Source organism: Gopherus evgoodei, chromosome 11, assembly GCF_007399415.2.
Source record: "Gopherus evgoodei ecotype Sinaloan lineage chromosome 11, rGopEvg1_v1.p, whole genome shotgun sequence".
NCBI lineage: Eukaryota > Metazoa > Chordata > Testudines > Testudinidae > Gopherus > Gopherus evgoodei.
In genome coordinates this window covers 76921983-76935031 of record NC_044332.1, presented here as the reverse complement: position 1 = coordinate 76935031, position 13049 = coordinate 76921983, and the positions used below count along the sequence as shown (strand labels likewise).

Here is a 13049-nt window from a genome sequence, read left to right as displayed (position 1 = left end):
CACCAGGGACCAACAGACAAAGAAAGGGCTTTCGGACAAATAGCCTGATTTTAAACTAGCTCAGGATCTTCTTCCCGATCCAACAATTGGACAGGAACCGTGATCCATGGATGGCTCCTCCAACTATTAGGGTAGAGTTGGAAGGACTGGACCTACGGAGCCCCCATAAGATCGGGGCTTGTTGTGAGCTGAAGCGGTGATAGAATCATAGAAGTGTAGGACTGGAAGGGACCTCAAGAGATCTTCTAGTCCAGCCCCCTGCTGAACATATAACAAGGAGGAATCCCCCCGGGTAGGGGTCTGAAGGACTGCTCCTGCCAGAATCCATTCCAGGCTTGGGGTTAGCTCTGGTTAGTTCATTAGCATGAGTGTAGGTTCTTTTATTAAGATGTTTCCTCTCTAATGCTTTTCCCATAAGAATAAGATAGGCTTGCATAGGAAGTGCTGTGTGGGAACTAATAACTGTAGCAATCACACGTGTTAACCATCTTGGAAGAGAAAACAAGCAGGCATCCTTGGGCAGTTGGTCTTTGCTGGGAATAACACAGTGAAGGCAATGAACCGTGCAGAAAGACAATGCTGGGTAACTGGGAGTGTAAGTGGGTGTTCTTGCTGGGTAGGGTGACCAGATGTCCCAATTTTATAGGGACAGTCCCAGTATGCAGGGCTTTTTCTTATATTAGGCACCTATTACCCCTCCCACCCTTGGTCCCGATTTTTCACACTTGCTATCTGGTCACTCTATTGCTGGGCCACTGAGGAGAAATACAGGTGGTTGTCCTTAGCTGTGACCAAGACAATCTCTGCTTCTGCCCTGTTTCTCTTCTCTTCCCCAGCCTCCTCTATTTGCCCTGCATTTCTTTCTCCCCTCCTCTGGGTCTGTATTTCCTTCCCTGCAGCAGCTCCCAACTGCCATCCCTCTTAGCCTTCACTCCTCCTTTCTTCCCCATCCATCTGCTACAATGATCATGTAATGAATGCTGCCATTTAAAATTCCACCCGCACACTTTGAAGTTAACCTCTCAATGAAAGCCGTGGTGGCAGGGAGGTTCACACTGCTCAGAGCTGTTGTTTCAGGCCATCAACAGGCTCACTGCTTTGGGTTACACTTGGTTCGTACACGAAAGATCTTCTTTGCAACGAGGAAGGCCAAAGCCTTCTTTATTCAAAATGAGAGCATAACTGATATAAGCCGTGAGCACTGAATAAATGCACCGGGCAGCCTGGCTAACTTATACCTCTGTTCTCGCCATATACAGCTGAGACCCATAATAATAATAAATGCCCACCGTCTCCTTGCTGCCCGTTGCATCATGTTTACAATACCTGTAGGACGAAGCAGGGAATGGGCCACTATTTGTGTGTGATGCACCAGGCAAAAACGTATGTTCTATTAACAGATGAGGGGGGGAAAGATGACACTTTTTTGGCATCCCATTTAATTTATTCCAACTTTATGCAGTTCAGCTTTTCCAAAAGAGAAAGAAAAAAGCATCATGATTTCTAAACAAAACAAAAGGTACAAACTGCAGACAAGGTCAGATGCTTACTAGGTTTATGTGAAAAGCAGAACAAACCCCCTTTGATGTTAACAGAAAACAGGTAGCACCAATTTATATGACTAGGTTTTGCACACGTGCACACACACACACACACACACACACATACACACACACAATACACAAAAGAGATGACTCCTGCCCCTCCTTTTTAAAATCTCCTTTGTATTTCATCTCACGGCTGGAAGAGCTGGAGGTTTAATTTCAAAGAGCAGCTCTTATGCTGGGGGTTCTCTTTGTGTCATTTGCAGTTTCCATGTGAAATTTTGATCCCTTCCAGAATTTTTTTTTCTGTTCATATTAACAACGCTAAACCTGGGTGTGATTCCCCACCTCCCTGCCCCCTTGATGCTTTTGTCCATTACAGCGCTGCATCTGCATTTAGAAGAGTCTGCAGTTGTTATTGATAACTAAGATCATCTGTGTGTGCGTGTTCAGGTGCAGGTGATATTTACCAATTGAAGGCACTGGTAACTAACTGCAAACTAGATCACAAGAAGGTACATTAAGTTGGGCAGCAAATATTCACAGAGCAAAAGAACAACTGTTCAGCCTGGTCTCACTTCCTACCCAAAGTGGTGTTCTCAGATTTGCCAACCATGGTTTCAGTTCAACTACTATACAGCAAGGAAGTGAACGGAAAGTCTAAGCCCATTGTTAGGCAGAGTGAAGTTCAGGTCACACACGCCCTCCTTTTGTTTCAGCTGGTAACAATTTTGTGCAGATTTAATCCCTCTCCCAGTTCTATGGGCAGCACATGATGCATACAACATAATACAGCAGCGCCTCAAAATGACTCAGATGCTTCAGTGGATGGTGGCTGTTTTACTGCTTAGGCCGCTTCCTCAGTGAGTCACAGAGCTGCTGCACATATCCCCATGAGCAGACATTCTGTCCCCTGAAAGCTCTTCCAAAGCACTTGTCAATCTTCAGCATGCCTGTCCGGCAGAGCCATCCTGGGCTTCAACAGTCTAGTCAAACTCCCCATGGGCAGTCCACGTGCTTTGCCCTGTCTTAAATCCCACTCCTTTCCTTTCAACTAATCACCACCTTAGAAATGAATCAACTTCCAAATGCGAGCGGGGGAGATGCCTTATCTTCCTCGTTGAATATATATTTTTTAAAAATCCAAGGATTACTCTAAGCATAAGGACCTAGGAATTGTCCTGCAAATGTCATAGGTATGAAAAGAAAATCTCATGGCTTATTCTCAACTTGTGTGTGTTTCATACAGAAACAAATCAATGTGTAAAGTAATGGCAGAGACACCTGTTCTTGGGAACTGATCTTCCAGTGCAACATCACCGCCAGTTCCTGGAATTGTGTTTATTAAATTTATGAGAGAGAGAGAGAGAGTGTGTATGTGCGTGTGTGTGTGTGTGTGTGTGTGCGTGCGCACGGGGGGGGAGGGGCGCTTTCAAAGCACTATATATATACTGCACTTTACTTACAAAAGGTATGTGCTGAATGGCTGATGCTCCCTGCAACATATGAGGGACGTTGGCAGCCGCTTGGAAGTACGGGTTTTAGATGGGTTTTTGCTATTTAGAAAAAGAGAGAGAGAGACTTCCTGGATTGTTACCCTAAATCTGTAAGAGCTCTCCTCTCTCTGCAATTTAATTCTTGCTCCTTCAATTACAAAATGTAGGGCCTGATCCTGTGAAATACGGAGCACTTGCAATTAAATTAAATTGCAGGTGGTCAGCATCTCTCAGGATCAGGCCCTTAATTCCCACCTTACCAGTAAGGCTCCTATCCCCACGAAGGAGATTGCTCAGCAGATCCCAGGACTGGATCTTTAAGATTTAGGTTATAATTCAGGGCCCGGTCCTGAGAGATACTGAGAACTATCCACTCTCATTGAAGTCTATGAGAGCTGAAAGTGCTCCACATCTCTGGGGATGTGCCCCAGACACAATGCATGGGGCTGGCTGTACCGTCTCAATTCCTTTCTCTCTCCATTGCCTTCCTAGAGGAGGGTGATTGGAGCTGTGTACTGGCGTGATCCAGCTGGGAAATTCAGGAATTCCCCTCCTTTCCTACCCCACCACCACAGCCCACTTCATGACAAACAGAAACAGCAGCTTGGCAATAGGGACAGGTTGACAGGATTCGAGCAGGAGGTGACGTGTATTATTTACATTCTTTGGTCTTGGGGGCAAAGATTTTCATCCATCTTGTTTTGAGCATTATCACCTAGGCTCTTTGGAGACATCCGGGGAGCTCAGGACTTTACATTCAACAGGGCTGCGTGGTTTTCACCTGGCCTCCCGCGTATGCCCTGTTTCCCTTGCACTATGCTATCACTTTGCGGTGGTGGGGCTGGTGGGCCGCGAGTGACTCTGGAAGCACGCGAATACCTAGTACGTTGCAGTGGGGGAAGAGCTGACAGAAGACAAAGCTTTGTCTTTCATTGACTTTACACAGAAGACCAAAGAAAAGCAATTTCTGCCCCTTCCCCCCTTGCAACCCACCCTGCACCCCGGTCCTTCCCCAGCAGGCTGAAGGCAAGAGAAGAGGGCCACAGGCAATGCACAAAGCCAGTCTTTTGCAGAATATAAATAGACTTGCTGAAACCCATGTAAAATCCAGCACTCTGGCCAGGCTGAGCTGTCTCCAGTGAGCAGGAATGCGTCCATCTACTGCATGCGCAGGACATGTGCTCCCCGCTCCTCCTGTTCATGTGCCGTGTAGAAGAGGTGGCACTCAGGGTCTCCGCGGATGGTGGGTGCTCCCTGGATCACTTTCCCAGTGATGGGGTTCACACACCAGCACTCTCCTCGCTGACCATTCACAGACATCTTGCACTGGGGGGGAAGAGGGCGGGATGGAAATGGTTATTGGGTGGAAAAGACACTGAACAGCAAATTACTTCAGAGCCCACATGTCGGAGAACTGGCCTCCAGCAGGGCCAAGAAGTAGGGTGACACCCTGCAAAGGAATACTCCCTCTCCTGCCTGCAGCACCTTACTGCCAATTCTGCTGCAGGAGGGAGTAGCACCCTAGGGGGCCCGATGTCCTTAGCAGCTGCACTAGGCCTCACAGGGAGTGTATTGCCCTAGTGTCTTTGTGCAGAGAAGGAAGGAATATTTCCCTGCTCCTGCCTGGAGAGGGCCCTGGGCAGCAGGCCCACGCCCTGCCCTGTGTGGCAGCACCAGGTGCCCATGGTGACCTGCGCTGTCAATATGTATGGCAGAGGTTCATTCTGAAAGACTTGGAGGTTGTGTACATGTTAAAAGCTGAATCTGAGCCACTTTCTGCAGCGGGACCGAGGGACAAAACACAGGCCATTCAGGAAAACAAAGGGAGTCCCTCATGTGAGGCCCCTTCCAGGTACCTCAGTCCTGAGTGCTGTGACACAGGAGGGACTGGAAATGCTTTTGTTGGCAATGAGGCTTCCAAACTCGGGGCAGTAAACAGAAAGGAGCTGACCACAGGGCACTTGGCTCTGGAAACGCAGATGGAAGGAAAGTGGGCTTCAAGGTGACTTTGGACTGCTGGGCCAGACGGAACCCAAGGACAGCCATGAGCAGTGCTCCAGGCTCGGGGATGGAAAGCTCCCAGAGAGAGCTAAAGTCTCCTGGACAAGCTCTGAAACAGTGCTAACAACAACACGGTGCCCCACCAAACATCCCAAAGCACTTAAACAAGTGAGCTTTTCATTAGGTCTACTGTACTGATGGGGAAACTGAGGCCCAGAGAGCAGTAGGGACTTACCCAGGGCCATACAACTTGTCTGTGGCAGATCCAGGCACAGAACCTGAGACCAGGCCTATGCATTAACTACAAGACTAACCCTTCCCCGCTGAAAGGGCATGGGCTGTGGTTTTTTGCCTATGCTTTGGTTGGCATTGAGCATGCCCTCCTCACCACACAGCAGCAAGAGGGCTCTTGGGCATTTACAATGAACATCCCCATCCAGCAGCCCTTACTCTCACGACAGGATCCACAGGGCAGCACCGTTCCGATGAGTAAGGGCTGCCCAGGCAGGTGTTTGGGTGGAGTGTGATTTTCAAACATACTCCATGTTCTTCTAACTCTGCTTTCATTGACGTCAGTGGAACTGCACTAGGAGCCATGTTAGGCCAATGCTGAGTGCAGATGAAAAATCACACCCTTAGGCCTTGTTAAAATGCCCCCGTTAGTGGACAGCTCTGAGCTGATGAGCACACGCAGCAGCTTCGTTAATTAGCCTCCTCTATCTAGTTCTGTATTCTGCCCTGCTTTTAGGGGAGGTACAGCTCTCACACTGCCCCCACCCTGCCCATCTCCAGCCAGTCCTCAGGTGTGTGCACCCAGCTGTCAATGGGAGATGCACTCACTCAGGAAATATGAACAACAGGTTACTTGGGCCGGTATTTTGTTCACATTATGGGAAAGTTCCAAGCAGGGCCAGGGGCCATAAGCCTGGAGTATCATCCCCAGGAGCAGGCTCAGAGGCCCACCGTTCAACTGCAGGACCTTTCTACAGGCTGCCCCTGCACCCACTGAAACCAATAGCAAAGCCCCCATTGACTGTACGGAGGCAGGATCAGACCTAATTAGGGCTCTGTCCTGCAAGGAGCTGAGAGTCTCCTGCAAGGGCTGAGTGCTCTCAACTCCCATTAAAATCAATGGCAGCAGGATCAGCCCAGATTGGACCAGAAGTGAAATCTTCCCCAATGGGCTGGTCCCCTGGCAGCGCCAAGCACAGGGGAGGCCCGAATGGAGCAGCTGGCCTGTCTCACAGTTCTCTCTTCACGAGCGCGTTCTGGGGAAAGATTCGCTGCTATTTCCAGTATCTAGCCATTTGTCCTTTAGTGCAAAGCCCCACCCATTTCTCGGGCATGGTCTCCTCTCAGAAATCCACTTTAGAAAGGCTTTTTCTTCGCAATGCAAGTGAAACCTATACTGCATGGGGCTTATTCAATAGTCTAGATTCCTTTAGACAGGACAGATCATCCGTTTCAGAGGAATTGGCCAGCTCGATGGGGTGTGGTCATTGCAAGATAATTACAGCCCTGGAAATCCAGCTGGGCCATGTGCCGCTTCATAGCCCCAAGGACAAGGAGTTGAGATTACCTCAGAGCCATCACACCCTTGTGTCATCTCACATCCGCAGTGGCCAGTCCAGACCTCAGCTCAGCAAGGGAGTGGCTAAGGGAAAGTGAATGATCGAGCACTGGGACATGTCTTCTTAAGATGTCTTCTAGGTATTGATAATACAGAGGCCACTGAGGGAATGGCCAGGTGCAGTCCAAAGTGCTCCTACAGATCAGTCCTACATGATCTAGATCCGGGCTGCATGAGACACACCTCTCTCCCAATGCGCCATCATAGCAGTTGAGATTAGATGGAATGCTTTCACAGCTGCCAACTTTCACATGGTAAATAAACACCCCCACTTTCACAATAAGCCATAAATCAAGCTAGTCCCATTTCAAAACAAGCCAATCCCTAAGAAACCCAACACTCTATGTGACTAGATCCCCCTGATGTGCAGCCTGGGACTGTGGTGGGCCCGCTGTGCACCCCTGACTCTCTCCCTCCCCCTTGCCCCTGCTTGCCGGGAGCCGATCAAAAAAAGAAAAGCAACAAGCCAAACAAGCAACAAGCTACAAGCCAAAAAAGCCCCATTTCAGCATTTTTTGGCGGGTTTATCATGTTGGATGCTCTCCCAAACAGTGGCTAGATTTGACCTTCTGGGGACAAGGCATTCTCTACAGAGGGTGCCTGGCTATGGAATTTGCTTTGCCTGTTGGCATGACAGTGCTGACATGTTATTGACCCTACAGGCTAGGGTGTAAAGCTCATTTGTTCACTTCAGTTTTTGGCAGGGACTGGAGGGAAGATTGTCATGTTATTCTAGTTACAAAGAAGATACTGCACAGATAGGAGGAAGTAGAGAGGAAAACAACAGATATGATGAGGAGGTGGAAGGATTGCTTGATGAGTGGCAGTGTGGCCTAGTGGCTAGAAGAGTAGATTGGCATTTAAGAGACTAGGGTTTTATTCCTAGCTATGCCACTGGCCTGCTGAGTGACCTCCAGCAACTCACTTCACTGCTCTGTGCCTCAGTTTCCCTGCCTGTAAAATGGGGATAATGATATTGACCTCATTTGTAAAGTGCTTTGAGATCTGCCGATTAAAAAGTGTTATAAAAGAGCGAGGTAGTATAGAGAGTTTAAAAGAATCTCTGCCCAGCTACCTTTGAAGGGTGAGACACCGAGGAGGAGGAATTATTTGGGGTGATACACATGCATAAGAGAACAAAATAATGAAAGGAAAAAATTAAACTGAATGACAGGATATGTTTCCTATCACAGAGGTATAAGGAAAGTGATGGAAGCCTCTTTGGGAATTTTAACACTAGACTGCATGCTGGTTCCACTCCCAATTTCAAATCTGCTTCAGAGCAAGAATGCCAACTACTGTCACCAACACTGCTTTTCCCTATCTTAGGGCTTGTCTACATCACAAAGTTGCAGCGCTGGTGAGGGAGTTACAGCGCTGCAACTTAGGAGGTGTACACATCTGCAGGGCATCACCAGCGCTGCAACTCCCTGTTTGCAGCGCTGGCCGTACTCCCGTTTTGTCTCGGGTGTAGAGGATCCAGCGCTGGTGATCCAGCGCTGGTAATCAAGTGTAGACACTTACCAGCGCTTTTCTTGACCTCCGTGGAATAAGCAGGTATCCCAGCATACCTGAGGAAGCATCTGGTAATCAAGCAGGTCTCCTTCCCCGGTTTGCAGGGGGGTTCGGGGAACGCGAGAGCAAACCGCGGCGAAGCTGGTCTCCTTTCCCGGTTTGCTCTCGCGTTCCCCGAACCCCCGTGCAAGCAAGTCTCCTTCCCTGCGGTTTGCAGGGGGTTCGGGGAACGCGAGAGCAAACCGCGGCGAAGCTGGTCTCCTTCCCCGGTTTGCTCTCGCGTTCCCCGAACCCCCGTGCAAGCAGGTCTCCTTCCCCGGTTTGCAGGGGGGTTCGGGGAATGCGAGAGCAAACCGCGGCGAAGCTGGTCTCCTTTCCCGGTTTGCTCTCGCGTTCCCCGAACCTCCGTGCAAGCAGGTCTCCTTCCCTGCGGTTTGCAGGGGGGTTCGGGGAACGCGAGAGCAAACCGCGGCGAAGCTGGTCTCCTTCCCCGGTTTGCTCTCGTGTTCCCTGAACCCCCCTTGAAGCCGCCCAACAGCGCTGCAGTGTGGCCACATCTAACACCACTTGCAGCGCTGGTTGCTGTAAGTGTGGCCACTCTGCAGCGCTGGCCCTATACAGCTGTACTAATACAGCTGTAACAACCAGCGCTGCAAAATTGTAGATGTAGACATACCCTTAGGGTTTTCTACTGCTGCCTATCACACTAGCACATAATCCCCTAACACTGTGCTGGGCTGCAACACCTGTTCTTTCCTGTGTAGGCCTTTCACCTGATCCTGCTAGCTTATGAGCAACAAAGAATCCTGTGGCACCTTATAGACTAACAGACGTTTTGGAGCATGAGCTTTCGTGGGTGAATACCCACTTCTTCAGATGCATGACATGCATCTGAAGAAGTGGGTATTCACCCACGAAAGCTCATGCTCCAAAACGTCTGTTAGTCTATAAGGTGCCACAGAATTCTTTGCTGCTTTTATGGATCCAGACTAACACGGCTACCCTCTGATACCTGCTAGCTTATGGCTATCTTACAAGATCACAGAAATCCCATTAGTGGCAAGGGGGTTGGGGCAGGCTGGTGGCTCGAAGTTCACACTGGTCTCCCACTGACAGATGCATGGCAGGCACAAAGTCAAGATGCTGATTTTCAATGTAGCAACATTTATCCTAGGACAAACATTCAGATGAAATGATTTGTGTTACACCACACAGATGCAGCTATTTCGTCTAGTGGATGTTGCTTGACTACTAGTCAGCCACACTCCTGCCTGACCTGTTCCCTGATTCTTCCTTCATACTATAATTATCACCGTATACATAGATTCCGCTCTCCTTGCTCATCTCCACAAAATAAATACAATGCAATATCCCGGCACCTGATCAAATGCACGTGTAATAAAACATCTCTAAATCTCTTCCTGTCCTAAACCTGATCCTCCCGCTATCTATCTATCTATCTCTTTGTTCATTATCCCTTGCAGTGCTATTTCATCATGCCTCCTTGGGACAGCCCCTTGAAATGCTTTCAGTGGGCACTAGCAGGTGACTAACAAGGCAGAACAAAGCTAGCCATTGGGGATCTGATGGCCTGGGGGATGTGGAGTAGCAGTGAGGGTTCAGGCCACTCCATTCTTGTTACAAAGGACAAGGAGAGACATGCATGCAATGTTGTTGTAGCTGTGTTAGTCCCAGGATATTAGTGAGACAAGGTAAATTTAGATTAAAGGAGGAGATGTGGGCATTTAACATGGATTGCTCCAGTGCACTGAATGCCTCCTCTCAAGAACACTCGATGTTGGTGGATGGAGCCTGTTCTCAATCCCTGTTGATAAATGCTTCTTTGAAGCTGTAGTAAGAATTTGGCTGAATGGAGAATTGGCCTTTATAACAGTTTCCCATATCCAAATTGATTTACCTTCTAAATGACTGCACTGGTCAATTGCATTCTCTTTGACAGATCTGCATGGCATGGGTTCGCATAGAAAGAGGCAGTTAGAAAATTTTTTTTTTAATATTCCTTTTGCAGTAGCACCCAAATGGTAGCACGTGTTTTCCAAATACAGAAGACGACACATTTCCACCCCGATCAGCTCTCTTTGGAGCCAGAGACTAAACTTTGCTGAGGCTAATATGCTGAACTGCAATGAGATGGCTAGTATGTGTATGTATTGCACTGCCCTCTGTTGAATGGACTCAGAACTGCTCAGCTGTGTGTCAGAAGCACTATACTGATCAAATCTAATGGAGAGGTTCCTGGAATTTATATGCTAGGGACTAGTCCTTCCAGAGTAGGGTAGATGTGAGTTCTATCCCCTGCTGCTTCTGTGATGCTCCACATGATATGGTGTACTGCACAGTAACAGTCATGATACTCTTAAGTGACTATGGATCCAGTACAGTATTCAGGGTGGGGAGGGGAAAATTTGCATCTTTATCAGTCTTGATAGTTATTAACATTTAATTCCACATTGTTGGTCTTTTTAAAGCGTATACACTTACATTTTTGCACTAGCAGGAATTTAAAAATTCCCTGCAATACTAATTATGTTTTAACCATGTAATGACGGCAGAAGTCAAGATTCATAGAAATAGTCATAACTCAGATAGCATAATAATTTCTTAAGCTTTTGTTTTTAAGCGCCACCAAGCAGACTGTGCTGCAAAAAACACACAGTGATTCTGTCTATCCCACTGTCCTGGCATTGACGGAATTACAGTGCATGTTTAGGCCCCACCTCTTCAGCTGGGGCCCCAGTGCGTGTTTATTCACAATGCAGTACATGCAACCAGGAGCACAAAGATGATGAGCCTCACAGTTGCCGCAGTTCCCCTATGGAGGGAGGGAATGCAGAGTGAGTCATAACCCAGCTACGTGGCACAGCTGGTCTCTGATCTACAGTTACAACGCCAAAGGGAACGGATACCCATTATGTCAAAAGTCCTACTCCCCTTTCAGGTGTTGAAAAGTACTGCATGGTGTCTGCTGCAACCTTTGCTAACTGCTGCACATCACGTTACCCATGCCTAGAAGTCTTGTAAAGCAGCCTTTTATTATTATTGCCAAAGAGGCTGTGTTTGTGGTTAAAGCACTGTCTCTAAAACACCCAGATACCATAAAGCCACAGGTTCAAGACATGGAAAGGCCAGCTCAGTTAGGGTGACCAGATGTTAAGGGGAAAATATCGGGACCGCTGCAGGGGTGGTTATTTTGTTTTTTGGGGGTTTTGTATACTCACTCGTCCGGGAGTTCAGCGGCAATTCGGCGGAGCGCCCTTCAGTCACGGACAGTCTTTGGCGGTATTTCAGCAGCGGGTAATAAACTTGCCGCCAAAGACTGAAGCACCTGCTACTGAAATACCGTCCACGACTGAAGGACTCTCCGGCCAATTGCCACCGAAGACCAGGAAACAAAATATTGGGACAAATGGCGTCTCGACCGTATTTTGGTCGGGACACAGAGACGAAACTCCTCAAAATCAGGACAGTCCCAATTTTATTAGGATGTCTAGTCATTCTAAGCTCAGTCCTGCCTCTTTCTGAGGCTTATTCACCGAGTCTGGTGCTGGGTGCAGGAATGGGCTGTCTGTTCTGCATGCACATTAAAGATCTCAGAGCATGTCTGGTAAAAGTCGAGGTTTCACTGGTGTCCTTGGCCAACATTTCCTTTCCCTGTGCAGCAGTGTGATAACGCTGGGTGCTGGGACTCCCAACAATGGTGCTGTATGCAGGTAAGTTATGAAGGGCTTTGGAATGAAAGGTGCTATATAAATGCTAAAAGCAGAGGGCATATCCGGCCAAAGTCATCCTTTTCCTTTGTAGCCCAACCACCTTTCTTACTACAACTCACTAGCCAAGGGGTCAAACCCATCTACTGACTTAGTGGACTCTGGCCCAGTAGATTTCTTCAGAAGGGTGACAGATCTCAGCCCTGAGCTTCCGTGGAAGGATGTACCCCAGGACTCCAATTCAACATCCTTCACAGAATCCTGGTAACTTGGAATCGGCATCACTCTTGTGGTACAAAACTGCTGAAGTTTGGCATAAATCTTTATACCCAAAATTTACTGTCATTCCTTCAGTATGATGGGGGGGATAGCTCAATGGTTTGACCCTTGGCCTATTAAACCCAGAGTTCTGAGTTCAATCCTTGAGGGGGACATTTAGGGATCAGAGAGAACTGTCAGGGATACTACTTGGTCCTGCTAGAGAAGGCAGGGGACTAGACTCAATGACCTTTCAAGGTTCTTTCCAGTTCTATGAGATAGGTACATCTGTCATCCCTCCAGGGTTTCCACAGGCTATGGCATCTGTAGGGTTGTACAACATACCACAGAGCTGCCCCCTTTTTTCACAGTTTAGTGGGGCCCAATCAGACCAAAGGTCTGAACATTTAATTTTTCTCCTCTGTTTTGGGGAAAATGGGAGACTAAAACCACTCCTCTTTCCTGTGCTAAGTCACGAGCATGTAAGTGTGGAATTCTGCAGTGAAAGAACAGCATAAACATACACCTCAGTAACTATCAAACAATGCCGCTATGACTAAGCAGCTGGAGGAATTGGTTTATGAGAGAGAGCACAAGGAGTTAATGGGTGGGGTCTGATAACCTTTACACAAGCACGGGAAAGGCTTGTAAGAGAAAGTTGTCATAAATAGATAGGTAAGGGTTAATATTCTTTTACCTGTAAAGGGGTAACACCAGTAACCTGAAACACCTGACCAGAGGACCAATCAGGAAACAAGACTTTTTAAAATCTGGGTGGAGGGAAGTTTGTGTCTGAGTTCTTTGTCCAGTGTCTGTGCCTCTCGGCTATGGGAAGGATTTTTCTGTCTCATGCTTTCTAATCTTCTGTTTCCAAGTT

At 48.0% G+C, this 13049-nt stretch overlaps 1 protein-coding gene across 1 annotated transcript in view; it reads right to left on the bottom strand.

The window, feature by feature from the left end:
• Window positions 1-1704: 1704 nt before the first annotated feature.
• The window catches only part of IGFBP2 (insulin like growth factor binding protein 2), a 107392-nt gene continuing 96047 nt past the window's right edge, over window positions 1705-13049 (bottom strand). The window contains exon 4 of the mRNA XM_030579376.1: window positions 1705-4366. Coding sequence (XP_030435236.1) covers window positions 4199-4366 — 168 coding nt within the window. The 3' untranslated portion in view covers window positions 1705-4198. The remainder of the gene's footprint in view (window positions 4367-13049) is intronic.